Consider the following 24,482-nt stretch of genomic DNA (forward strand, 5'->3'; position numbering starts at 1 on the left):
GCTCAGTGACTAACACCTTCGTGCTGCTTAGGGATCGATCCAAGCAGAGCAAGAAGCCAAGGGCAGCTTCTCACCTTTTGGTTTAGGATAAACCCACTTGGGAATCCAAATAGACACTCAGAAAGCAACCACCAAAAGTAACTAAAAAACACCTTAGGAATGCAATATAAACACATAAAGCTTCAAGACTCTCTAGAGCTGACTATTCACAAGTGCAAAAAAGTAATGAAACACAATGGAGAATGGCAGGGTGACAAGTCTGCGAGGAGGAACATCTCAGTGGCACTTTCCTTCCCCCTTACTACTGACACAATTTTAGCAAGTGATTTTAGCACACCCCCAAGCAAAAATTTTAGTGAAACTTTCAGACTGAAGCATGCAGTTTTTCAGATTTCAGATCCAAATAAACATCATCTGTTTAATCTGCCAGCCTATAATTTTGTTGCAAAACCCAAGATTGCTTTTGAAACCAGTCTACCCAATATTGTTTTATTTCTTGTGTAGGCAAACCCAGGCAAAAACAAACAAGTAGCAACAGGAAAGTCTAAGTTAAAATTAACACAATTCTCTCCAGCAGGCCTGAGCAATTGATTCTGTAACTCATGGCAATGTACTGACACGCGTGGTCACGCTGAGATATGAAGACCCACTGCTATAGATGTCCAGTGCTCTACTTAAAAGCATTATTTAAAACTCATGCACAGTCCGTGGAACTGTTAGGTTTTATCATGTAGGCCAACGCTGGTAGAACGTTAAAATCTATTTGTAGCTGCCATGTCACATCAGTGATGAAATACGAGAAATGTATGCATCGCAAAGCTTAGACGCCAAAAAAGCAATCAAAAGAAATCCAGGGTGCTCCAGTTTCTTCAGGGCAATGAAAAAAAAAAAAAAAAAAAAAAAAAAAAAAAAAAAAGCACGTGTTATTTTTCAGGTCACTTGTTAATATAAAACAAACAAAAACATGTGAATAAGATATGCAAGAAACCGGAGTTTAGTCTGGAACAAATTTTACAGTGTAGATATGCAGAACATATGTCTGTACTCTTCTCTTCCTAGAGGTGATGCAGCTTGAAGTACAGTGGTACATTCAAAACACATGTAATCCAGTGACTGTATTAAAAATAGCATTTGAACCAAATTTGTCAGGAAACATTCCAGCAGGAAAATGTTTGCTTATTTTGGTATGGCATAATTGACAGCCATGTGCTTGGTCACAGCATAGACATGGCACAGCCTGTCAGGTGCTGAAATGCTGTTAGAGAGCAGTAGAAAAGAGGAATGCACTTAGTAATGCTATAACTTTAAATGATATACATTATCAGAGAGCAATAACATGGCCATGGAATTTGTGCCAGAACCAGGCTGCACGTGTCTGACATTTTAACAGCACTTACCATCAACATACGATAAGCCAGGGCTCTGTTAGAGGAGCACTGTTAGTGGTACGCCCAGTGTACAGCAGTCACCATGAAAATGTCAAGGTTTATTAGCGATTACTACACAGCGTAATCTGCAAATACAAACACTAAATTCTGCTTTAACGACAGAGGAAAGCTGAACGACGGCTCAGATCGCAGGATGGTTATTGCAGACAAACAGCGGTCCTTACGGTGCAGGCGCAGCTGCACAAAGCCAGGTACCCGCTGGTAAGCTCCGGGTCATAAAAATCAGATGATATTCACAGAAATTAAAAAGAGACTGTATTTTTGACAGTGATGGCATGCATCTGCTTGCCTGCTGCTTTGTAGGAAGTAAAGAAATGGCTTGGCCCTGGCCCATTAAAAACTGCATGCCCTTAGGAGCGTCTCTGCTAGAAGAGAGCAATAGACCTCACAGTGCACAACAGCAACCTGTAGCAAACTTGTAGGAAAATAACAAATCTGACAGACTTCACTTTGTAGAAAGCCAAGAATGGCACAGTACTTACCACCAGGTTGTGCAAGATGGCTGTTGCTTTTATATCCCCACTTTCTCCCAGGGGGCTGCTTCCCTGATTACATCCATCCTCATCAAGGGAGAGCAAAACAAGCAATCACACACTGAAAATTCTTGTCGTGTTTGGAGGCACCGGTTGTACACAAGGCTCCAATATTTTTCTACTGTCTGATCTGCTACAGCTTAAAGAACACCCTGCTTATTTTGTGGCTGCAGCAGGGTGTTTGATTCAGCTTTCCATGAGCCCAAGTTCATTGCAATGTTAGTATTAACTGGCACTCAGGTTGGAAAGGCTGGGAGCTGAGAGGGCCAAGGAGAACAGCTTCTTCTGCGAGCGCCGACTCCTCTGATTCAGCTCTGACTAACGTGGTGTCAGTAAAGTGTGGTTTGGAGGACAATCATCCCAGGAATTTTCCGTCAAAAGCACTCAGCTAAGCATCTTCCCCAGACACAAACAGGGACATGTTTGATTTTACTCTGAGAGGAGGAAGGGGTAGTGACTCTTTCCATTAATGTCACCTGCTGGAGAGGGTTCAGGAGCAGCTCTCTGCTGCCAGCCAGCTGGTTCCATCGCTCGCTGCTCAGAGCCGCATGGGAACACAGTGGCTGCACTACATCGCACTTGAACGGGCGCCACGTCGCTGAGTTCAGCTCTGATGTAACCCACTCTGTCAACAAATCTCCCCGCGGATTTGGGCATTCTGAAAGCCTAAGGGCCATGTGAGCGTCCTGCTCAGTCTATCATCTCCAGTGTTTCTCAAACACCATCTGTGACACCTCTCTTGGGTGAGAAAAGCTCTTTCATCTGGCCATTAAAAGCTGCCTGGCAATGGCCAGTGGGACTCATATCCCTGGATCTGGCAAGGCAGACGTTCTGAAATGATTCCCAGCTGCTGGATCTTTCCAAATAGTGAACAATAGCAGCAGACAATGCTAAAAGTAGATACAGGAAACCGTTAGTCCCCAGCTGGCTGCTACTGCAGGTGTCAGCAGCGATACTGTACTAGAAAGCACACTGTGTAGACAGGAATCCCCATCCACATCACTCCATGCAGTTTAAATGCTGGAGGCAACACAGAGCAGACAGCCCTGGGGGTAAAAAAGTACAAATGCTCCAAGGAATTTGGGTTGTTCAAGGATTTGTGGTAGGGTCCTCTGGACACTCCAATGCCCAGATGGCAGAGCTGAGCACTCCAGGGTGGCCTCAGCACCTTGCATGGCCAGGGAACAACCAGCCAAGCCTCTGAACAGAATTTAAAGCAAGTAACTCCTGATATGGGGTATTTTAAGATGCTTTTTAAAACTAGCTTGATGGCTCCTACCTGGTATGTCCACCAGGGCATAACGGGGACATTAACCATTACAAACACAGCAGGGATGGGAGATACACAGCAGATTCCTGATGTCCCCCAAAGAAGATATCAGACAGGAGCAAGAAATCTGCATGCACTCTGACTACTGCTAGAGAGGCCACATACCAAGCAGAGAAGTGGAGCCATACCCAGAGAGGCACAAGGAAAGCTCAGCCTGGCTGTCAAAGTCACCTAGTAGCCCAGTGGGCAGCAGACTCTCTCCTTCCTGCTCTGGGCAGCCAGACCTGGGCCCTCAGCCTGCTGTAACCAGAATGAAGGAAACGTGAGCTGATGCTGAGCTTTTCCTGGTTCATTCGCTAGGTCTGAAGAGCTGCTGCATATTTCCTCATCTAAATGCAAAGATGCCAACTTCGGTTTGGCAGCTGATTCTTCAGAAGGAGGAGCTGTTTAATTAGCGCCTCTGCTCCCTCCGTGCTGACACTGCACTGCAGCAGCTGTCCTCTCACCCTGATCAGGAAATTTTGCATTTTAACCCCAGCTGGGAAGACAGATTTTATGAGTGTATTTGCCTTTCGAATCTGAGGACATGCCAGCTCTTGCTACAGTGACATTCCTGTACAAAGGGAGCCTTCACACATGAGCCACAAGCACAGCTAAAGCCTTCAGACAGCCTCACAAGTAAACAAACTCATTTCTAGGGATAACTAATGAAAATGCATTCCCAGAGCAGCACAGCTGCAAAGCTACTCCTGCCCTTCATCTTGATCTTGTGCTTGCCATCCAGCCATTAGCTGCTTGTTTTTGCTGGCAAGTAGAGGAGGATGAAATACAGCAACAAACCTTACTTTTCAATGAAATCAATACTTGAGTCAAAAGCATAACTCTCTTTTTTCCCGAATGAATCACGGTTTCTTATCAATTTATCCCACGTCATTCTGCTCAAGTTTTCCATACATAAATGTCACTTCAAATTCCTGATGTTCATAAGAACTGCTTCTGAAAGAGGAGCTGGAGTTAGAGGGAGTTTTTACAATGAATAAATTAAAGACAACTCAGACGTTTGCAAATTTGTTGCAATATTGGCAAGCTATTTTGAGGCAGAAATAAGTATATATATAGATATATTTTTAAAACCTGTGTGTTTTTTTATTATTAAAAAAAAAAAAAAAAAAAAAAAAATCAGTATTAATCTCTTTTGCACAGGCTCGCAGACCTTGAAAAGGAAAGGAAGAAATTGTTGGCTTAGCTAAAAGAAAATCATTTGCAATTCACAGTGCTCCACCCTTCAGAGCCTCACTGACTTCCAGTCTTGCATCCTTTTAAATTGCTCAGCATTTCACTGAACCCTCATCCACATCACGAAGTTTTCAAACCATCCAGGTGGTGGGAAGCTGAGCCCCAGCTTCAGAAGCTCAGGATGCACTAACTTTACTGGGTAAAGTTCTTGGTGTACAGCCAAAACAATGCTTTCAGAAAGAGCTAAAGTGTACCCATTGCAAAAATGCTCTGGAAATAACAGGACAGGCGTATGTCCTGAATGCATTAGATGTACCGAACGTGCCTGCATTAGCTACAGGGCACTCATAGTCCACATGCACTCCAGCATGTAGATGGAGACTTTCCTGCTCTGGACGTGCTGGGAAGGAATATGACAGCTCTCCACAAACAAAATAGCCACGCGACACTTACCCTACAGCTTCACACACACAGGCTTCTGGTACACACCAAGCTAGCAGCAGACCTTGAAAACTTCATCCTGAATGTCCCAAGGGTCCATGGAGGAACATCTTCTGTGGACCATCCCTGGCTTTTGAGCCTTTTGATCCTCTCAGGGTAAGGAAAGCGTGTGCAGTAGCTTATGAGGATCACAGCATCCTGAATCCTCTTCAAGCAGCCGCTTTTAACTATTCAAATAGCTCCATCAGGATGTAAATATTTTTCTTATTGCTTTTGTGGTACTTTGCTGTTTGCATCTGGCTCACCATGGCTCCACGCCTTCCCCTCCAGGACATTTGCCATTTGCTCTCGTTCTGAAGTGGGAGGAGGAAGAGAGATTTCTCAGGAGTTTAGGCACATTCCTCTCCTTCACCAGGCTTGTCCTTTGCCAGTTGTTTAGTCTCAGGCTGGGGTTAGAGCTCTGCAAAGTTTTATTGGGATCCAGGCTCTGGACCTGTCAGGGATTATCAAATAAATCTCCAAGAAAGTAAAGCCTCACTCTGTAAGTAGTTGTTCCAATGTTGAGCTTAAGCTCACAGCCAAAAACCTCTTGCTTTTCTTCCCCTGCACGGCCTCAGAAATCATAACAATTAGGTACTAATAGTTCAAAAGGACTTCAGAGAGCTCTGGGGAGGGTCAGTGCCAGTTGCTTGGGCTCTCATACCACTTGTCTCCACCAGGAGCCTCAGCCCCCATTGCTCCCCAAGGGGTTTGCTCCAGCCTACTTTCCTGAGCAGCATCAATGACTTCTTCATGCTTTCTAGCAAGCCAGAACCTCTCCTCTGGCTGAACCCAACTTCTGCTTCTCCTTCCTGGCATAGAGATGGAGCCACAGTCTCCTCTTCTGCCCACAAATCTTTCAGATGTCTGCTTCCTTCAAGCCCTGGGCTTGTGGGGAGGTGTGTGATGGCACCTCAGCTGCAAAGCACGGTCCCCACGCTCCCATAAGCCCCAAAGTGACAGAAGGGCTAGCCTTGAAATGCAAGGTTACCACTCTCCCATTGCACTAAATAGTGAGGGAAAGGCCAGTATATTTTTGTAGAAGAGCTGGAAAAAAACCATGTATCTCTGTTGAGAAAAGATCTATGATGCTACACGTATATCTATGGCCATGGATCCATCCATTATAGACATGAAGGAACATCAGCAAATACACACTCACCTGCATACTTGAGCAGTAAAAGTAAAGCTACTTTTTTAGATTTCTCTCTGCTAATCAGGACCCCAACACCCATTAATTGTTTTGCCTTGTTTGCAAAAAGAGGATGACGCAAAAAATTATCTACATTTTCTCCATGCACATAAACCAATCCTTGGCCTTCTTGTCTGAGCTACCCTTTTCCTCATTAGGATCTTCTCACTCAAAACCATAGTGACCAATCAACAAAGTAATCCAACACAGCTGCAGCCAGCCGACAAGCCCTACCTGTGCATTTTCTTTTACTCTGCTGTATTAGAAAACAGAGAATTATCACATTTTAAGACCAACAACGTCATTGATTGGCTTGTGATTTCTGAACATAAAAAGGAAATCCAAGATTTTAGTTGTAGGTTTAACAGCAAACAAGTAAACAATAACAAAGGAACTTCATAATTACCTTATTTATCTATGTCAGAATCCAACTTTTTTTTTTTTTTTTTTTTTTTTTACAGTTTTGAACAAGTTTGGAAACTTGTCCAACTCCTGTAAAGAATTCTGTGGCAAAGACGTAGTAGTCTGAACTTGTCCTCCCCTTTCTTGCTGTCACCAGGTAACACTGCTTTCAAAGCACAATGAGAATCCCATCATTTCAACCTACTTTTGTACTTAAATTGTAGTCAGTGACTCATCGGTTTGTCTGTTTGCATACATAGCTCTTTCTTTGCCTTTCATTTCAAAAAGCAAAGAATCTTAGCTACTAATACCAGCAGTAGTTCAACCCTCCATGGGAGCAGAAAGTCAATACAGTCATTGAAAGAGGAATGCCAGATTTTACCCTGCACAGCACATGTTTAATTAAACGTTTGCATCAAGTGGGCAAATACCATTTCACCAGTCATTAGCTACAGACAGACATTTATAATTCCTTGTTGTCACCATATATATTCAGGTTGATTGGAAGATATTATTGTAAGATTATCACATGCTTACCCATTGATGCAAGCAGATGTCTGTGAGCTCACCTAAAATGCCACAGAAGATCTGTTTCACTGCCAGATGCTGCTAAAGTTTCCACGCCAAGTTTCATTTTCATTGCCTATGACACTGAAGAACAGGTTTTTGCCTTTAGAACTTACCGTTTGACAGCAAATCATAGACATTCCTCAAACACTTCTCAGCCTTGGGAAGTGCAGTCCACAGGCTTTTCCTATCCGCCCTGTGGGGCACTGTTTGAAAAATAAAACTCTACCATAGCAGGTAAGATGAGAATATATTTATTAATTATAAAATATACAAGTGAACAACATTGGTTTGATACAATCCCATAAAAACAAGAGCAGTTGGGTGACAGCTGCTGGACTTGCCTGGCTGTGGTTACACCAACGATGCTAATCACAGGGTGCTGCAGCCCCTGCAGAGTTGTGCTCTGAGTGGTTCTGAGAAAAGGCATTATCTGAACATTGATACTCTTTCATCTTCAAGGGAACATAATGCTGTAGAGAAGCAGTTTTCTGATAACGAGCGTGATTAAGGACTTTAATCCAGGAGGGCTTGGCTCGTCCTTTATAGCCAAGCATAGCAAAACTCCCTGTAAAACAGACACAACAAGTGTAACCCCCTGGGTGGATCCGTTCACTTATTAGCAGTACAGCATGAACATCATTGGAACCTTTTTTTTTTTTTTTCCCCTTGGATTAAAATAATGGAACACTGAAAAGGCAAAAAGAATGATGAAAGAGGGAACAGGGCTTCCAAAACTGTAACTTCACTGCGTCACAAATCTGCTGGTATTTCAATAAGCTAAGATGGGATCCCAGATGTGAGTTAGAGGGATGTTCTACTCTTTATTTTTTAACCATTGGTACTTTTTCATGTTTGACTCCATGAAAATGGTTAGGCATTTTGAATCCTTCTTTTATTAGTTTACATCACTTTCTTCCTGTTATGCATAAACTGTTCCCCATGTCAGCTCTGCTCTTGTCCTCTGCTGTCCCAAAGTACAAAGGCATTATGTGTTCTTTGATTTTAATAATAATGTCTTGTGTTTATATTATGCTTTTCATTGCAAAGGCTCCCAAGGCTATTTGCAGATGGTTGGATCAAGACTATTCCCGTAAACACTTCTAATTTAAATAAGGTTTTGCAGAACCAGGCAACAAGACCCTAAATCCTGATCCCGTTGGGGTCAAGAGGATTGCTTTGTGCATTATCCCTGGCAGCAGCAATACGTATTTGGGAGAAATACTCCAGCCTGCCCTGAACCACAGCCCCCCAGCGCGGACCACGGCAGCGGCTGAACACAGCCCTGCATGCAGTCGCTTTTGGAGCTGTGAAGTGGAATAGTGCACATACCTGAAACAGCAGGAGAAAACTCATGAATCTGAACATAATTACCCAGACTGGAACTCAGGGCAGGCGTGCAGGTGAGCACCCTTGCCCTTAAGAAAAGTAAAACAGGGGCAACGCGGCATCAGCCAACAATGGCTTAATCCCACTGCCAGCCACCAGCACAATGACCCCGACTTCCCAACTGAAGCAGCAGAGCAAGGAAACGGCCACCAAAAGGTGTGGTGGCCCAGGATGGGGACTTGCAATGGCCCTGTGTACTCCTTTGTGTGCTCCAGGAGCAGAGGACCCGAGCTCCCAAAAATGACCTGGAATGGCTGCATCCAAGCGAGCAGTGCAGGTGTTCCAGGGAACTAAGTTTGACAAAGCAAACAAAAAAGATTCCTTTTTAATCAAAAAATTCCTTTCAAAAGTATTCAGGGCTTTGATGAAAGAATGAAGCAATGAAGTTCCAGGACAAAGAAATCTCAAAAAAAAAAAAAAAAAAAAAAAACCTCAAATTTTTTGCTTTTGAAAGGATGAAAGATAAAACAGCTTCTCAGGAATCAAACAGGCACCAAAGTGAAGTACTGTCTCTGCTGTAAAGATTATGCCGTTCTCTTTCTGGAACAGTCACAGCAATAAGCTTTGAAAGTAAATTTCAATAAAGCAAAAGCAACAACAATAAAAAAAAAAAAAGAGGAGCTGAAAATACAACCAATTCTGCATCTGATTTCTGCTTAAGAGGTTGCAGGTGGAATCTGACTCAAGCTAGCTGGTTATTTTCCTGATTTCCTCATCACTTGAGTCATTTGTCCAAACCTGGACTTCAACAGTGCCCTGTTTTCCAATAGGAAACCCAGCACAATGAAGGCAATATGTGGCTGGCAGCTATGTGCACACTGAGCTTCCACAAGCAGTTCCCTCAAATCCATCAGAAACAGAATTCAGGCTGAAAGCTGTTCTGCCAGAAATGAGCACTGCTTAAAGGCACTGCAGTGAGGAGGTGCCTACAAATGACTTACTATGAAGAGAACAGTCTTTGGAGTGGAATAGAGCATCAATCAGGATTTGGCCAGTGTCATCTGCAATGACTTTGCTACTCTCTTTCTCATCTCTTTGCAAATACAATGAAAATATTTCCAAATGAATGCTCTAAGGGTATAAAAATCTGTGATCCAAAATGACTTGGATTTTCAGGACCAATGATACTAATGGATTTTTTACAGCAATTCAAGGTAAAACTGTAAGTAAGAACTTCCCAAGTCTGGTGATTGACCTTTCTTTCATCCAAGAAAATAAAAAATATTTACCTTCTCTGTGGAAGACAATAGGCTTTGCCGAACCTAACCTTGTAAAAACAGACATTTCAGAGCTCCACACCTTGTCTCCAATATCTCTAGAGCACACAAGAACAAGTGATCTGAAAAGAAGGACAGTAATTACTGCACAACTGCAAAATATTACTCTTGTTAAGAATCTGAGAGACCAATTAAGAAAAGGACTTGGTTGCTTAACTTTAAGAACATGCTTAAATCCCTGTGATTTCAATCACATGTAAGCTTACATGTGATGCTGTGCAGTCCTGAGACTCTTTAGCCCTCTATGCACTGAAAAGCCTGCTTTTAAGTCAGGCGTTTGCCTGGCTGCAATCCTCACAGATGTGTTTTCAGTCCTCAGTGAATTGTACCTGCAATGAATTACAGGCACAACTGGTTGCATTTAGCTGAATAGCCAGCCTTGAAAAGTACACAAGAAAATCAATACAATGTACAGTCATCACGTGGATATTTGTCACTTTGTGCACGTTTTAGACATGTACATACTTGTGTTCAGAAGTAAAGATGGAATAACTCTGCAATGTTCTAATCTTTGGTCATGAGCTGCTCAGAAATGTCTTTGGACTGAAAGTCTGTTTTCTGGTTATTTGACCTGCTTCTGCCAGCAGCCAAGAATTTATCTATAAATCTCTGTTGTTCCATGTTTATGTGGCGACACATAAAACCACAAGGAATGTGGAACAGACACAAACAGAGATGATCCAGACCACTGCCAGGACACATTGAAGGTAACAGTCCACAGGCACGCAGGTCTATTCATCGGCTCGTCCAAAGAAAAGTCCTACTGGAAAATCTGGCACACCTACGATTTTCGTCTGTCAGAAGAGGTAAAAACAATCATTAAGGGTAAACAGAAACCAACCCATTTCAGAAATGGAAAACTGAATCATCAACTGCCAGGAAACTGCTGGACCTTGGGATGTGTACACAGGACTGCAAATGCCATTGCAAGGACCTTATCTATTCCATATTGGAAAAATAGATTATTAATTTAGAAGGAATTGACAGTTTTCTAGAAAATGTCTCTTTCTGCTCTAATCCATGCAATCCTGAGAGAGAGACAGCCCTTCTCTTATTATCTGAGTGATATTCAGGATTTGTACGTATTCCAGTCTTTGCCAGATCCCTTCAGAGCACAGGTTCAGATATGAAAATTGCTCATTTTTCTTTCTTTGTCTATCAGCCACAGGCTTCTACATGAGCTGGGCTTTCAGCACTTTGCTTACCTCTCTTTTATTAATGTTTGAACATAATCAGCTATTGAATTGGTCACATTTTCCTCAGCAACTGTGTCAAAGTGCCGCCTACTCACGACTGCTCCCGAACATGCATCTAGCACCACGAAGAACACCCCAGGGCTATTGAACAGGAGCGCCGTGTCATTTATCTGCAACAAAACACAAGCAGGTTTTATGGAGGCAGGCAGTGAATGACTGGGGAGACTCAGATTTTGCTCCTGCTTTTCCATAAGAAGGGCATTACAAGCGAGGAAAATATCTAGTGTTTACAGCCTATAGTTTTCCATATGTAATTAGTGCAGATGAAGTGATATCACTGATAGACCATCGGGGAGGGAAGAAAAAAAGCCATTCATTCTAGCACTGGGAAGCCCATTGGGGTACCAAAAACATGAAAAATGAGGTCATCGGCATCTTTTGTGTGTTAAAAAAAAATACATTTGGGAAGCCAAAAATACTGGGAGTAAAATGCTTAGTTCAGCCTTAATACAGATTCTGCTCATGTGGGTGAAATTACTGTCACTTGGCATGGCAGATTTGACCAAAGAGCAGGAGAGAAGTGCTGAGACAGCAGATGGTGGGATAGAAGCCACACGTGGACATTTTTGCTCCCCTGGGAATGTCAGTATAGCAAGATCTCAAAAACAAACTCCTTCTTGGTAGTGCCATCCCTGGGCCTCGAGTGAGTTTAACGCCCCTCGCTTCCTGCAGCAGGGGCTCCTTCTGCAGTTTACAGCCACCAAGATGTGCCACAATCTCTGCTTTGGCAAGACGAAGGCTCTCAGAGATGTAACAGGGGTGAGGCAGAGTGAGGAGGAGGCATTTGTCAGCATTTAATATAACTCCATGGCACGTGAACCTAGGCAGTGTCCTTGCTGACATGATTTCAGTCGCACTTCTCCACCCAAGCAGAGGTGTAAAGCATGTGCAGGGATAACCTGACAGCTCCAACTCCTTCAGACGTGAAATGCAGTTATTTTTATCTTTTAGTGCAACACCAGAGAAAGTCAGAAAAACAAGCTTGTTTTTTTCCCTTCATCCTTTGTAAGCACTGCTTTCTGATGTGCTTTTCTCCCCACGTCCTCTATATTACAGTGGTGGTGTTAATTCTTCTTCTTCTGTGATAAAAAGCCTTTTTTCCCCTTTAGGGCTCAAATCCTCATCTGAATAGAATACGAACTCCCAGTGACTCGAATGGAGCTAATTGTAAAGGAGAACAATGCACTCCTGCCTTCCAGGGGAACTTCCCATTTCCTTCTGCCAAAGTTCAGCAAAGTTTTGCAATAACTTACCTTGGAGATAAAGTTTCTCCCTGTTTAATCACCATTTCAAATGTAGCAAAGCACATACCTTAATGAATGCAGATGTCAAGTGGTTCTGTATGTCTGCCTTGCTGAGGGACTGGATCTGGATTCTTACATACTTGACTGAGGGCGTGCTGGTGATAGCAAGCTGCAATTACACGGAGACAGAGCTTCAAAAAACTGGTTGGCTAACTGGTTTTCATCAGCAGAATTACACCAAGCACCAATGCTCATATATACAGTTGGAAAGCTTGAAGAATATATAGTTTTTCAAACTATGACCCTGATTCACAAGTGCTTGCTGTTAAGACATTTGTTAAGACATTAATGTTAAGACGTTACCAAAGAATTGTGGCAATGGAGGTTGGAAGGGACCTCTGATGGTCACTCTTCTTCTGAATAAGAAGTTGAATGTGAGTTTCATATATATTCTGCCTGATTATAACCAAGGTGCGGATTTGTATGAGCCTGAAACAATACTACAGGATTTTCAGAATTGTAAATGAAAAGAAACCCTAGGTCTGATTTTCCAATTATTCTTATTAACCAGAATTACTTCCCAGTCTGAAATTCAACAGCGATGCTGCACTTTGGAATTCAAAGCTAATCCAGTCTGAGCTCTTTCAAGTGTTCTTTTATGCTTGCTTGAAAGAAAAAAAAAAAAAAGGAAAAAAAAAGGGGGTGGGAAAAAAGATGCTGTGACTGTGCATTCACATGCTTCCAGTTGGGCGATTTCTTTGAGGTTATCTTTGAAGCATAGTACAGAAAACTGCAGAAATTTAGTGTAAAACCCTTCCCCCCACATGTTACACAGTGCTGGCCAGATTCACAAGTGGCTGTTCCCTACTGATGCATACGTGCTGCATGACCTCAGAAGCTACATATGGCTGTAGGAGGGGGGTGCTCTTACCTGTGGGGCCCCACAAGCCCTGCATGGCACCGCCTGGTGCTGGGATACGGGGCGCTGCGGGGCAGCTGGCCTCTGCAAAAAGGGGTTGGGGGCACAGCTCCAGGACCCCCCTGGGTACATCTGCGCCATGATTTTGATACGTTCACAGCCTTGCTGGGAGCAGTAACTGTGCCCTTGCCGAGCTTCGTGGGCTTGCAGGTGGACAAACAGGTACCTACAAATGAGAGCAAACAGACTGATCATAGTCATGAAGTGTTTAGGGGAAAAGCTGAAGAGAGGGAGGGTCTTTGCGTGCTAAATTGTATTATCTCTCCCATTTTGCAACACCACTGAAGAACCCTTAGAGTGGTGTAATACAGCACACCTGCAACTTGTACATTCAAAACGGGTCTGCAAGGACACAAGTAGAGCTTCCCTCTCAACCCAGCATGATGAGACCTGCAGCACTGTCAGCCCGTACACCCAAGCCAACTTCCTTCACTGGGCAAGCATCATGGAGTATGCATCACCTCCAGCACCAGGCACAGCTGCATCCTGCTAGATGCTCATGCTATTTTGTGCAGAAGGAAACGGGCTTGCTTAGAAATACTGGCATCGTCCCCTTTGGCTCCTGCATCTCACAGCCCTGGCCTGCAGGCTTAGCCCTAGGCATGCATGACAAAACTTCCAAGGCAGCCAGATCTTCTGGCCCTTGGAGTTCATTTTTTCCTAGCCGTTCAAGTGTGTTTTCAATTGCATCCATTCTGCAATTCAGGCAGAGGAAATTACATAAACAGCTCAGCTAAGCTTCAGGATCAAAAAGATGCATGAGCTGTAAAGGTTTTTTTGTTTTGTTTTTGTTTTTTTCTATTTCTTTAAAAACTAAATATTTGTTTCTATTTGTCTGGAAGAAAGAATGAGTAAGCTTGGTCCCTTTCCAAGGATCCAGCATGTGGGGTTAAAAAAAGAAGGGGAAACATCCCACTCATTATGAAATAAAGTCTACAAAACAACAACAGGAAAAGAAAAAAGCCAATCCCCTAACTTTTGTACTCTGAGAGGCTAAAAATAGCACTGCTGAATTAAACGGAATGAAAAGGCTGATACTGCCAGAATTAAGTTGGGTTATGCCCATCAATATGCATCTACCAGGTCCAGACAGCTGCTGGCAGCTGGCAATAGTTAATCCCTCCTATCCATAAGAGGAGAGGAGAGGAGAGGAGAGGAGAGGAGAGGAGAGGAGAGGAGAGGAGAGGAGAGGAGAGGAGAGGAGAGGAGAGGAGAGGAGAGGAGAGGAGAGGAGAGGAGAGGAGAGGAGAGGAGAGGAGAGGAGAAAAAGAAAAGGAAAAGAAAAGGAAAAGAAAAAAAAAAGAAAAGGAAAAGAAAAAAAAAAGGAAAAGGAAAAGAATAAGAAAAGAATAAGAAAAGAAAAGGGGGATTAACTAGTAAACTGTTATTTCACAGTGCCTATCGTAAAAGAGACCTGGCTATCACCAAGAAGCCTGGTTAGCAGGGAAGGCATTCTGGGATTTGATTGCTCATGTGTTATGGTTGAAAGAATAAATATATCACATCTTATTTTCAAGTTTGGCATTTGTGGATTGATTTCTGAAGTAGCTGCTTAGTCAGGTGAAACATCATGGCTAGACCACAGAACAATTTTTTCCTTCCCAACTGCTTTAGCAAACAGGGAAACGTGGTTTCGTAAGATGTTTATTTAAGCAAAGGTGTTCTGGATTCCTCTAAAGGCAGTGCATGACCTCTAGGACTCTCTTCATGCCTTCAAAATAAGAGATGCACTATGGCCAACCTTTTCTCATGGGAATATGAAGAAGTTGAAATTTCCCAAACTATCTTGCTGCTTGGTGCTTGGCTGAAGTAGGCCTAATCTAAGTTACACCATCCCATAACTCTGCTTCAACCTGAAATCAGTGAAAAGACCATGCAAGATGAATGAGACTGAACTTTAACTATGAGTTAGGGAAAGGAAGAAGCAGGACCGGAATGAGAAGAACCCCAGAGGTTTGCTGCCTGTTCTCTGGGGTTCTCTCATGGGCTCACCCTGATGCTCTGTCAAAGTAGAAGAGCTGCTCGCCGGTCCCATTGAGAACACTGTCACGGGAAGGAGCCATGAAGTAATGCTTTATGCTGTGCACCATCCCTGTCCGTCGCTGGTAGATATCTTTCACCACGTGGAAGACGGTGTTCCTGGGATAGCAGAGGGCAACGTGCAGCCAGTCTCCTCTGTGGTCAAAAAGGAGGAAAGAGAGAAAATGCGCCTAAGGGCTTGAATACAGGAGAGGTGATTTCCAGCCAAGAACACAATCTTCAGGGGAAAACAAATGTCTTTTGAGGTTTTCTTCCTCCTTTCACCAGAAAAAATTACACCCAAATCCTCTGTGCCAAAGAAAATCAGTTTTTTTTTTTCCTTTGTCTGGAAACAACGGCTGTTTATACAAAGGTCTGATCCAGACACCCAAGTTGACCTCAAAGGACTTTGAGTCAGGTGCCAGGACGGCAAAAAAGAAGAGATTTTCTCTTCCTTGCTCATAGGACTGAGGCACAACCAGTCACATACCTGCTCACATCTCCAGAGGCCGCCAGGGCTCAGTTTAGTTCATCTGGAGCTGCTGCAGAAGAGGGAACCAGCACTGAGCAGACGTTTCACTGGGGGCACCGGTTCAGGAATTAGAAAGTAATCTCTGACTTGAACCAGAGCCATAGCCTTAAGAGATCTGCTTCCTCCACTTTACGGCAAAGTTTATGATCAGGGTTTCCATTAAAATCTCCCTCTCCCCTGCTCTTTCTTCAGCATCAGTTTAAAATAACTAAGGGTAAAGTTAAATGGTCTTTTAACACTTGGCCACCACAGTCTTAGCATGCTTTTTTGCAAATAATTGCCCCCATGGCTTTCCTTTATGCTGTGACCTTCGTTGCCACCTCACAGAGAGAAACTCTGCCTCAAAACTCCATTGTTTTTTCTTTCTGCTTGGAGGCAAAAGATGCAGTCACAGCACAGTTCAGATGCTGATGGCTGCAATCTTTCACAAAACCAAAGACCCTTCCTGACTGTAGGGTGCACTGGTACCGGGAAAAGCAGAAAGTCACAAGATGTTTACACTTGAAAAGAAAAACTGAATAACAAGACTATTTGTGTAATTATTTTTCTTCCCTCTCCAGCCTCTGAAGTGGCTCAGTGCGCCGCATGCAGGTACCTGACCAATTACTGTGGTTTGCTTTCCTTCTATTTCCAAAACCACCAAGGCTGTAAATGTAATTACCTGGCTTCCTGGTTAAAATGTGAAAATACTAATTTGGCCTGAAGACAGACAGTGGCCACCATCATCAGCTGCCTTTCAGGGCCCTGTGAAGCTGAGAAAGGCAAAGTTTCTCTGCTAAGATGATCTGCCACCCATCCTGGTCTGCAGAGCACTAAGGAGTGCAAACAACAAAATCTGGGAGCCTGCATTCCGAGACTTTTACTTTGCACTATATAATAGCAAAGCCTCTTCAGACATTTTCTGGTTTTCTCGTTAGAGCAGAACAAAACTACAGTACTGAAGAGGGGACAGGCTGTTCTAGAATAATAAATCAAAGCCATACACAAAGACCCATCAGCTTATGCCAGATACTGCCCTCTAGATTTTAACCAACTCCAGCTGTGTCATAACATAGGACAGCTAGAAAATGGATATATTTTCAGATGATTTGGCCTTTGACTAGAGGAAATGAAAGAAATGCACCAGAGCCATGTTAGTGGGATATTTCTGGGACGGAGTCCCAAGACATTTGGCTGTTTCATAAGGGTAATTTGCATTGCATTAGCACATTTCATCCCCTGAAGACACCACCAAAAAATGGCCTTGTCATCTCCTTCAGATGTTGGGAACCAGCCTTGGTGCCATGTTGTGCTGACTGCCACCTCCCCAGGGAACAGGAAAGGCGCAAGGAAAGGAAGTTGGAGTTGGTGGGAAAAAAAAAAAGAAAATCATGAAAAAAACACAGCTGTGACTGTCTTGAGTCACCAGGGCACTTGGGAATCTGAGTGCAATGAGAGCCTATTGTGCACATGAGCAGGCTGAGCCAAACTCTGAAATAAACTGTATCATGATTGAGAAGATCAAATGGAAGGCACCTCCCTGAGAGTTTGTGAGAGAAGAGAAGGAAATAAGTACATTCCCACAACAAAGGTCTTGGGAAGAGATGCGAAAAGGAAAGATTTTTAAAGTTATCCTTTAAGTAAATGTTGGAAAGAATAAGGTGTTTATTTTCTATTTAATTTCACGGTATTTTAACAGCTTCCTATTTAGTTCTTTGCTTTGGTTTTGGCTCTTCAGCTTGTACAGAAGCTGCTGTAAACTCTCCCAAACGCCTGCTTGTACAGCTGTGCACAGCGAAAGCAAAGCACAGAGCATTGCTGTGGGACGCCCTCAGGACATGGGTGAAATGTCTTTTCTGCACTGCCAAAAGTGAATGAGAAATGCAACCTCAGGCTAGAAGAGGCAATCAGGCATGAGATGTCTTGGACATTGCACTCCAAGGAAAGCAGATATGCATGTGCCTCCCTCAGCCACAGCACTGGCCACAAAGACCTCCTGGCTGGGTCTCCAGTGCAGGAAGCCTGTCTCTTTTTCAGGGTGGTCAATGAATAATGATTCCTTCTTTATTTCTCTGCTTCAAACTCTCCATTCTGTCGTGTTTTCTCACCTCTGCTCTGAGGTGAAGATTGGCAGGCAGAATCAGAAACATTTGAGCTAGTAATATCCTGTAGGGCAGAAGCCCTTGTTCAGCTCAGTGGTTGCCTGCTCATCAGCTGGGATCTTTGCAGGTGTCCTGAGGACACGCTCTGCACTAGCAAGAAGAAATGCCTGTTTGGGAAAGGGCATTTCCACATGCACAAAGACCAGCAGAAAAAAGTCACTTAAAATTTCAGGGACAGAAGTCATACTACTGATACAGAAAATGCTGTCTGATGTAGCTACGCATTGGAGTTTTCTTCTACTTTCATTCTTATGGGAATCTTGCAAGAAAAACAAATAAAAATACACTCAGATGGAAAGTCTGACTTTGAAAGTAGCTATCAGCATAAATGAAAGGCAGATAGACACGTGTAGGAAACTAACTTGAGATATTTAAGATGCTTTCATCGCAAAACTATGCAAACATATTCATAATTTTTTTAGTGATAAACTTCAGTTCATTTTAAAAGTAAGGAACAGTATTTTTTTTTTTTCATTCCTGTTTTTAATCAAGCCAGTATTTTCCTGTTGTTTTTACAAAAAAAAAAAAACAAAACAAAAACACCCACACTAGACCTTTAAAAGGGGAAAGCTGAATATGCAGTAGCAAAGCATCCTTAGCAGGTTCTAACAGTTTCAAATGCTACTTGGAAGGTTTCCGAGCATATACCAAGATCTATCAAACTCAGCACTTCTGCCCCTCTGTTACTGTCCTTCAATGATCCCCACAGCACATTTCACGTGAGTTTATGAATATATCTATCCTGTTTACTTCCTTTTGGAAATGGCTGGGTAGAACTAACCCGAGAAGCCATTTTCTTTTCACCTGAATTTTGCTGTTTCGTAGTTCTGGTTCTTTCAAGTAGACTGCAAACATCAGGCAAAGTGCTAGAAAGTATCTGTGTGCTTTGGCATTGGGCGGGCTTGTCGGATAAGTGAAAGCAAAAAGGATGAGGGAAAACAGCAGGCAAGAGGTTTCCTGTTCTTGGACATATGGTCAATACAGATCCCCATGTACACACATACATACCTCTGTTACAACCTCAGAACAACCCTCACAATTAAATCCCAAACTCCCACTCAGGGAAACAAGATTGAACAGGCAAAGGAGGAGAGACTTCTGCGAGTGGTGGGATGTGAGTCACACAAGTTTGAGATGAGATTTGGCTGCATTAAACATTGAAAGAGCACATGTCTGCAACTCTCACTGCCTGGGAGAGGACAAACGAACACTTGTTCACTAGTGACCATGTCTCGTGACTGTATCAGATGGAGTATATGGGAGTATATGGAGCATATGGGTAGGATCTAGTGCTGGGGTTGGAGGTTATGCTGTACATCATTCCTGGCTGTATTTTGGCTCAGGGAACCCCTAAGTTGATGAATATTATTCTGAAAAACGGCTCCACCATGTCTATTGGCGTGGTGTGTCACGTAACTGATGACCATGGACGTGCACAGTCCAAATCCTGATCTCACTGATGAAAATCTGGTGTAAGCCAATGAGGGCATGCAATAGAGTACAACTGAAAATTACTTATTTTTTCCTCAGGCATGAAAAAACAAGAGACTTCCATCCAGTGATTCAGCCTCCCCCAACTGTTATTACTACTATTTAAAACAAACCCTCTGACATTTTGGTCAGCTCTACATGCACTGAGAAAAATGGGAGTTCAAAATTTTCCTGTTCATAATATGGGAGCCCAGCAAAAAATTCTCACAGGCTGCTTCTGCACATTTGCCTCTCACAGGATGAATTTCGAACTTCAGAAAGCAAAACCAGCAAAGCCACCACCACAGTCTCCAACGCTCCTCAAGAACAAATAACAGAAGATCTGTGTTCCTTCATCTCAGTCATAATACTGATGTTTTTCCTCTCAACCTCACAACAGCCTGCCCAGCACCCAGATGAATCTCCTCAACACAAAATCCATATACAGGACAACCACCTCCTAAACCAGCATCATGGGTGAGGAAAATGGACTTAGAAATACCCGTGGAACTGTAGCCTGGCTTGCTGCAGCCATATGAGGACTTGTTAGTGCTAGACTGCTCTTGTTCATTCAGTGAAACTATCAGCTCTCCTTGTTAATCCTGTCCACGCAAAAACCATAGAGAACAGAAAACAGCAAGGGCTGCTGATGGGAGGCAAAGACAGGGCTTTAGGATCACTTACACATGGCAATGCCAGCACCCAATTTGGCCTGGCCATACTGAAACAGTACAATCTGCAACCCAGTGTTTTGGCAAATGTTTCAGCCTCTTTCTAGTTGTTTTTTTCTAAGTCTAAAGGCTTTCACCCACTTGTTGGCCTGTGGGTAATTTAAGCGATTGAAACAGACAGAAGGGAATTCAACTGATTTCTGCGTCGTGTGGATGATTAACTCTGAATTACAGATGTTATCAGGAGGAACAAGCTATGAAACCCAAGCAGCACTTTACTTATTATTATTGGAAATAGTGCTGGTGTTACTTATAATACATCTGGATCTGAGAGATCGAGGTCAGCACTCACGTTACGTACAAGTAACAAGGAAGTAGTCACAGCCTTAAACTGTTAGCCGCACTTTGAAATACTAATTTCATCTTCCTATCCACTTGTCAATCTGCAAATCACAAGGAAAAGCACATTTGGAACTAATCTGAAAAAGGAACAGTTTAGGAAATATCCATAAACTGGGCAAATCTGAAGCAAGTATGTTCTAGCCTTGTCTCATTATCTTTGTTTTCCTAAAAACCCTATCATCGCTAAAGAATTTAATCACAAAAATGACAAGTAGCTGAAAGTATGAATCAGACTGGCAATGAATAAAAAGCCATAGGGAAAACACCCATCTACACAACCCTGAAAAAAGACAAATATAACCAGTCCCCTGGAGTTTGAGTGCAGACCCAGGCTGTGTAAGTTGTCTGCCTGCAATGAAACCTCCACCTTTGAATGGATGACAGCATCTTGGAAACCACACATCACCCAGAGCCCCAAGTCCCCACTGTTTTTAATCCAAAATTTAGACACAAGCTCATTCCAGCCTCTTGAATTTTCAGATAATTAGATTATTTGCCTGTGAACACGATAACAAGCCACGGTGCAGAATGCCAGCCTAGCAAACGCTGGGATATCACCATGCACCTGTGTCGTCCCTGCACAAATACCGCAGAAAGGGGCAGGCTGGACACGTGCCCAAGCACACACATGGACATCTGCTCTTTCATTTGCTCTTGACAAGAGATTTGGCTCTCCGCTGCCAAATAAATCTTTGGAAAAACTCTCATAAGGATCCAACTCCTGCAACAAGGCACGAAATGTCAGTGTTACAAGACTCACTGTACCTCTCCAGGGGACACTGAGAGGGTGCCAGTGAAGGCAGCATGGGAAAAGCTCCTTGAACTTTTCCCTGGGGCCAACATTGGCTAGGGCAGCTGGGCAGCCCTGTACTAACCCTAACTCTGCTTGCAGCACTGTTGCAGTTCACCTATAAAAAGGTGATACCTCCTTTGTACCTGCTCACATCTTCCTGAAATTCCCTCAGTCGAATCACAGCAGAGCGCCCTAATAAGGAAAAACTCTTCCTTCTGAGTCTCAGCAGACCAAGTATAGAGATATTTGCCTGTGCTCATAAAAAACAAGGAATGTTTAATTTAATTGCCTTTACTTTTCAGCCTGCTTCAACAACATAACTCATTGCACTATACTGCAGATATGGGCTTGGGAGAGATTTAATTCTTATCTTTAGATTAGCTGATAACACAAATAAGCCTGGCTGATTTATTGAACAGCAATGTGCCTTTGATAATAGTATTTGCTTTAGCCTCTTCTTTGATTAGAGAATTTGCACACACACAAAGCCTGTGTCATTAAATTGAGGACTTTCTTTGTGACTTTTCTTACCCTATGAAGAGCCAGTCCTCTTACTGTTTTCCAGCACCTGAAAGGAGGCACTTACTTGCAAGCAAATAATGTTCTCCAGGTGCTCCTCCTGCCATACCAGCCTCACCCTCCTCTCTTAACAATCCTGACGCTCTCTGCGGGCCTTTGTGCTTCTAGAAACAGACAGAAGTTTTGAGCACAGCCCTCAACTCAATAGCTGGTTCCAATCTTTCTACGGAGCACAAGAACAGAGAAAACACAAAAGCAGCTCTGACGAGGTGGGCATTGCGCCTGAAAGAAGATGAAACTCGCAGAGGAGAAGTTTGAGGCCACTATTCATGAAGCTCTCACACTTTGTGCTTGAAAATCTGCAAGTACTCTAAACACGTCTTGAATCAGTGCACAGAAGACACACGTACTGCAGCTAACCATCACGTGCCTCCGCAGAAAGAAGTTGTCCTCCTTCACTGAGCAAACAGTTGAGCAGTTCCTGGACTCCCCAGGCTGGACTCACAGGTGCAGAAAGCAGAACTGCCACTTTCAGCTGAACCTTGTGAGTGCATCCCTACCTCCTGCCCACACCGGGAATCTTGGTGTTCCAGTCATTTAGTAAACATTTAAACCGGAATTGCTTTCATTAGCTCTTTTTACAGCACTTCAGAAACACTGAAAATGTTAATGGCACAAATATTCAACATCAGCCCCGTGCCTGACCTCGAAAGAGGTCCAAATCCTGGTACACATCTTCCTGTCAAATTCCTTATTTCCCCTCTGACCTTCCTTCAGCCAGCACAGAAAGTCCTTCCAGAAGCATGAGGGCTATCTAGCTGTGAAGGCAGCATCCTGGATGTACCTATCCATCATTTTACAATGACAAGTCTAAAAATAGTTAGGTTGTTTGGTAAGGCTATGTCTGAAATTAATAATTGCAAAGTTTCACTAGTAAAATTCCTCAAACATATTTTGTTTTGCATCGCATATGTTTTCCATGGATATAACTATGTTAAGAGCTCATTTTTTGGCAGATTATTCAGTATTTTAGACTGAAAAAGAGCAGTCAGCAAATAGCCATTTGAAATAGGTAAAAGCCTTCCCTGATTTTCTGCCTCTGATTACTCTGCTTCACAATTTGAGATTTCTTCCATTCAAAAAATGATTAGATACATTGTTTAATAAATGTCATACACGGAACTGCTTAAGTAGGCATTTGATTTCCTTCAAGCTCCTAAATCTTGTTTTTTACTTCAGTTGCTTCCATGGGAATGACTTCTGCCTATGTTATTGCATGCAGTATGGATTTTTCACCATTGCTGTTCCGTTACCCAAGACACACAGTTGTGGCATGATTTCATTCTCAACTATTTCTTTGCAAGATGCTTTAAATCATAGAATCATCAAAGCATTTAGGTTGGAAAAGACCTATAAGATCATTAATCATCAAACTAACACAACCACATCCACCACTAAACCTCAGGGAAGTAGTGACTCCACCACCTTCCCAAGCAACCTATTCCAACCTCTAACCACCATTTCTATGAAAAGGATTCTTCCAGATATCCAATGTAAACCTCCCCTAGAGCAACTTGAGGCCATTTCTTTGCATCCTATCTCATGTCATCTGAAAAAAGAGACTGAAACCTCCTCACTGCAGGAGTTGTCCTCTTTTTCAGGAAGTTATAGGTAGCAGTGATGTTCTCCCTCAGCCTTCTCAGCTCTGGAATAAATAGCCCCAATTACTACTCCTGCTACCCAGTGAGTTACCCCTCATAACACTTGTTTTCAACTTCCTTCACCATGGTCAGTTCTCTCTTCTAAATGCTTTCCTATCAAGTCAGTATCTTTCTTGTAGTGGAATGAAGTAAAATTATAAAGTAAAATTACATTTTTTTCCGTATTATGGTATATTTCCCTTCTATAGTTTTTCAAAACACACACCTTGCCAACTGTTTCTGAATCAGAAAAGTCTACAAACCTTTGCCCTGTTCAAATAATTTAATTGGTTTCACACAAGACAAAGAGAACCACAGACCCATTGTGGTTATCAATAGTAAAAGTTAGGTAAGTTGCTGCTTGAACAAGGGCTAAACTTAAAGCTGAGTTCTAAGGTCACACAGTGCTACCTTAAGATTTGAATTTGTGATTGAAGACCAAGTACTTGCCAAAGCTTTGGCATGTACTAACTGGCATAGTGATTGGGTAACAATTGTGTATTGATGCAGAAGGCTTAACTCTTAATTGCAAGGAAATAGCTAATTATTTAAAGACAGATAATAATTGCAAAACAGTTTATCCATGAGTGACTAATGGGTTTTGCACTTCCTTGAAGTGCATGAAGTTACATTAATACAGAAAAGAGTGTTTTAGTTCTAGGCATTCCTCTGTGACAGGAATGTCCAAGCAGTGACTGCCCGGGGACTTGGTCGTGGTCCTATAGCCATTTAATCTTTAAATCCAAAGAGGACCAATCACACATCACTTACCAAAATGGGGATATACAAAGAGGGAACATTGTCTTTCTCAGCTACATTTCCACAAAGCTTCATGACTGAAACTACAAATAGCGTTTTCCCCAAATTTCTTCAGCTCCAACGTTCACATTTTTTCAAGCTTTTACCAAAACTTTTCTAAACTAAAACTTTGGCAGTGACACCCTGCTAGAGAAGCAGAGAAT

At 42.8% G+C, this 24,482-nt stretch overlaps 2 protein-coding genes across 6 annotated transcripts in view; both read right to left on the reverse strand.

Moving 5' to 3' along the window:
• Window positions 1–24,482, reverse strand: part of CEMIP (cell migration inducing hyaluronidase 1) — a 102,220-nt gene that overhangs the window by 52,055 nt on the left and 25,683 nt on the right. The window contains exon 1 of one of the 4 annotated variants that reach the window (XM_090148983.1): window positions 1,931–4,273. The exons of the other annotated variants lie outside the window; for them this stretch is intronic. The gene's annotated coding sequence lies outside the window, so the exon portion shown is untranslated. Of the gene's footprint in view, window positions 1–1,930; window positions 4,274–24,482 lie in introns of those variants that run through there. 4 annotated transcript variants of the gene reach the window in all.
• Window positions 4,415–24,482, reverse strand: part of LOC116225371 (cell surface hyaluronidase CEMIP2-like) — a 45,537-nt gene continuing 25,469 nt past the window's right edge. The window contains exons 17-23 of one of the 2 annotated variants that reach the window (XM_090148985.1): window positions 15,266–15,448; window positions 13,226–13,439; window positions 12,362–12,463; window positions 11,000–11,160; window positions 10,001–10,123; window positions 9,747–9,856; window positions 4,415–7,696 (exon numbers count right to left, since the gene is read on the reverse strand). In XM_090148985.1, coding sequence (XP_090005111.1) covers window positions 7,497–7,696; window positions 9,747–9,856; window positions 10,001–10,123; window positions 11,000–11,160; window positions 12,362–12,463; window positions 13,226–13,439; window positions 15,266–15,448 — 1,093 coding nt within the window. In that variant the 3' untranslated portion in view covers window positions 4,415–7,496. The remainder of the gene's footprint in view (window positions 7,697–9,746; window positions 9,857–10,000; window positions 10,124–10,999; window positions 11,161–12,361; window positions 12,464–13,225; window positions 13,440–15,265; window positions 15,449–24,482) is intronic. The other variant, XM_031587708.2, reaches the window with a different exon arrangement.

This window comes from Phasianus colchicus, chromosome 12 (genome assembly GCF_987193195.1).
Source record: "Phasianus colchicus chromosome 12, bPhaCol1.hap1.1, whole genome shotgun sequence".
NCBI classification, from domain to species: domain Eukaryota; kingdom Metazoa; phylum Chordata; class Aves; order Galliformes; family Phasianidae; genus Phasianus; species Phasianus colchicus.